Raw genomic sequence first — 1,808 nt, 5'->3', positions numbered from 1 at the left:
TATCCCCAATGAAGAACCAACTCATGAAGTCAATTATATGGGGAACCAGCCAAGACACAATTTCAATGCAGGTGGATTCTCTGGATTCTAGCATGGCCAGTAGTATAATCAACAGTATGGACAGTGGAGAAATCACCCTGGAAATCCTTTCAACAAAGACCAGGGTGGACCGTCCACAAGGATGCAACAACAAGGGCCTAGTCTCTATGATCGAACAACGAAGCTGGAAGAGACTCTTGCTCAATTCATGCAAGTATCTATGTCAAACCATAAGAGCACAGAGTCTGCCATAAAGAATCTGGAAATCCAAGTGGAACAACTGGCTAAACAATTGGCGGATCGACCATCAAGCAGCTTTAGTACTAACATCGAGAAAAATCCAAAAGAGGAGTGCAAAGCTGTCATGACAAGGAGCAGAATGGCAACCCATGTTGATGAAGGAAAAGCTGATAAGAAGGTGGAGGAGCATAAACAATAGCTAGCAGCTGAGCCTGCACTTGAACCCATTTCTGACTTAGTTGAACTTGAGGAAGTTGTGGAAGATGAAGATGAACAACAGGAGAGAGAGACACCAATAAAAGAGAGTGAAATAGAAATAAAGATGAAGGAAGACAAAGAAAAACGACAAGAAAAAGAAAAAGAAGTAGAAAAAGAAAAAAATCAGAAAAATGAAAAAGAAAAAGAGAAGGTTGAGGAAAGAAAGAAAAGCAAGAATGAGATTTCAAGAGAGAAAAAGAGAGATATTACTCCAGCTAAAGGCAAGGAGGTGCCATATCCATTGGTACCTTCCAAGAAGGATAAAGAGCGACACTTAGCCAAATTTCTTGACATCTTCAAGAAGCTGGAGATCACATTGCCTTTTGGAGAAGCTCTCCAACAGATGCCACTCTATGCCAAATTTTTAAAAGACATGCTAACGAAGAAGAACGGTATATCCACAGTGACACGATAATTATGGAAGGAAATTGCAGTGTTGTTATTCAACGTATCCTTCCACCAAAGCATAAGGATCCAGGAAGTGTCACAATACCATGTTCTATTGGTGAAGTTGCAATCGGCAAGGCTCTCATTGACTTGGGAGCCAATATCAATTTAATGCCACTCTCCATGTGCCAGCAACTTGGAGAGTTAGAGATAATGCCCACTCGCATGACCTTACAGTTGGCTGATCGCTCCATCACAAGACCCTGTGGAGTGATTGAAGACGTTCTGGTTAGGGTCAAACATTTGATCTTTCCAGCTGATTTTGTAGTGATGGACATAGAAGAAGATGCTGACATTCCCCTAATTCATTGATGACTGTTTATGTCTATCGCAAGTTGTGTGGTAGACATGGGGAAGAAGAAACTACAAATGGCCATAGAAGGCCAATAGATCAGTTTTGATCTGTTCCATGAAGAGAAAGCTTTGTCTGACCAAAATGTTTGTTTGAAGGTGAATGTTGTTAGACATGTGGCCTCAGAAATCTTAAGAAGGGGTGAATTAATTTCCCACTAACAAACTTTTAAACCCCTTCTAAAAGAAGAGATAGGCTCAGAATGCAGAAGAAGCAGCAATCAATTTAATAATGTTCTTTAAACATGCAAGACATAATTGATTGCAAAAAAATGAAAGAGACAAGGGAAGAGAGAATCCAAACATAGTTATTATAGTGGTTTGGCAAAGTCCTTGCCTACGTCTAGTACTCTAGCAACCCACTTGAGATTTTCCACTCCCTTTGTAAAAATCTGTTTACAAAGTCTACACCACACAGGGGCAACCCATCCCTTGTGTTCAGGAATCCTTACAACTTAAGAGACCCTCAATCC

At 40.5% G+C, this 1,808-nt stretch overlaps 1 protein-coding gene across 1 annotated transcript; it reads left to right on the top strand.

Moving 5' to 3' along the window:
- Positions 1-954: 954 nt before the first annotated feature.
- On the top strand, positions 955-1,296 carry LOC102661640 (uncharacterized). Its single transcript, XM_006575872.1, has one exon. It carries the CDS (start codon positions 955-957, stop codon positions 1,294-1,296), a length of 342 nt encoding a protein of 113 aa, XP_006575935.1.
- The last annotated feature ends 512 nt before the right edge of the window (positions 1,297-1,808 follow it).

This window comes from Glycine max, chromosome 2 (assembly GCF_000004515.6).
Source record: "Glycine max cultivar Williams 82 chromosome 2, Glycine_max_v4.0, whole genome shotgun sequence".
NCBI lineage: Eukaryota > Viridiplantae > Streptophyta > Magnoliopsida > Fabales > Fabaceae > Glycine > Glycine max.
The sequence above is the reverse complement of the archived record's forward strand: the minus strand, read 5'-3'. Positions and strand labels throughout refer to the sequence as shown.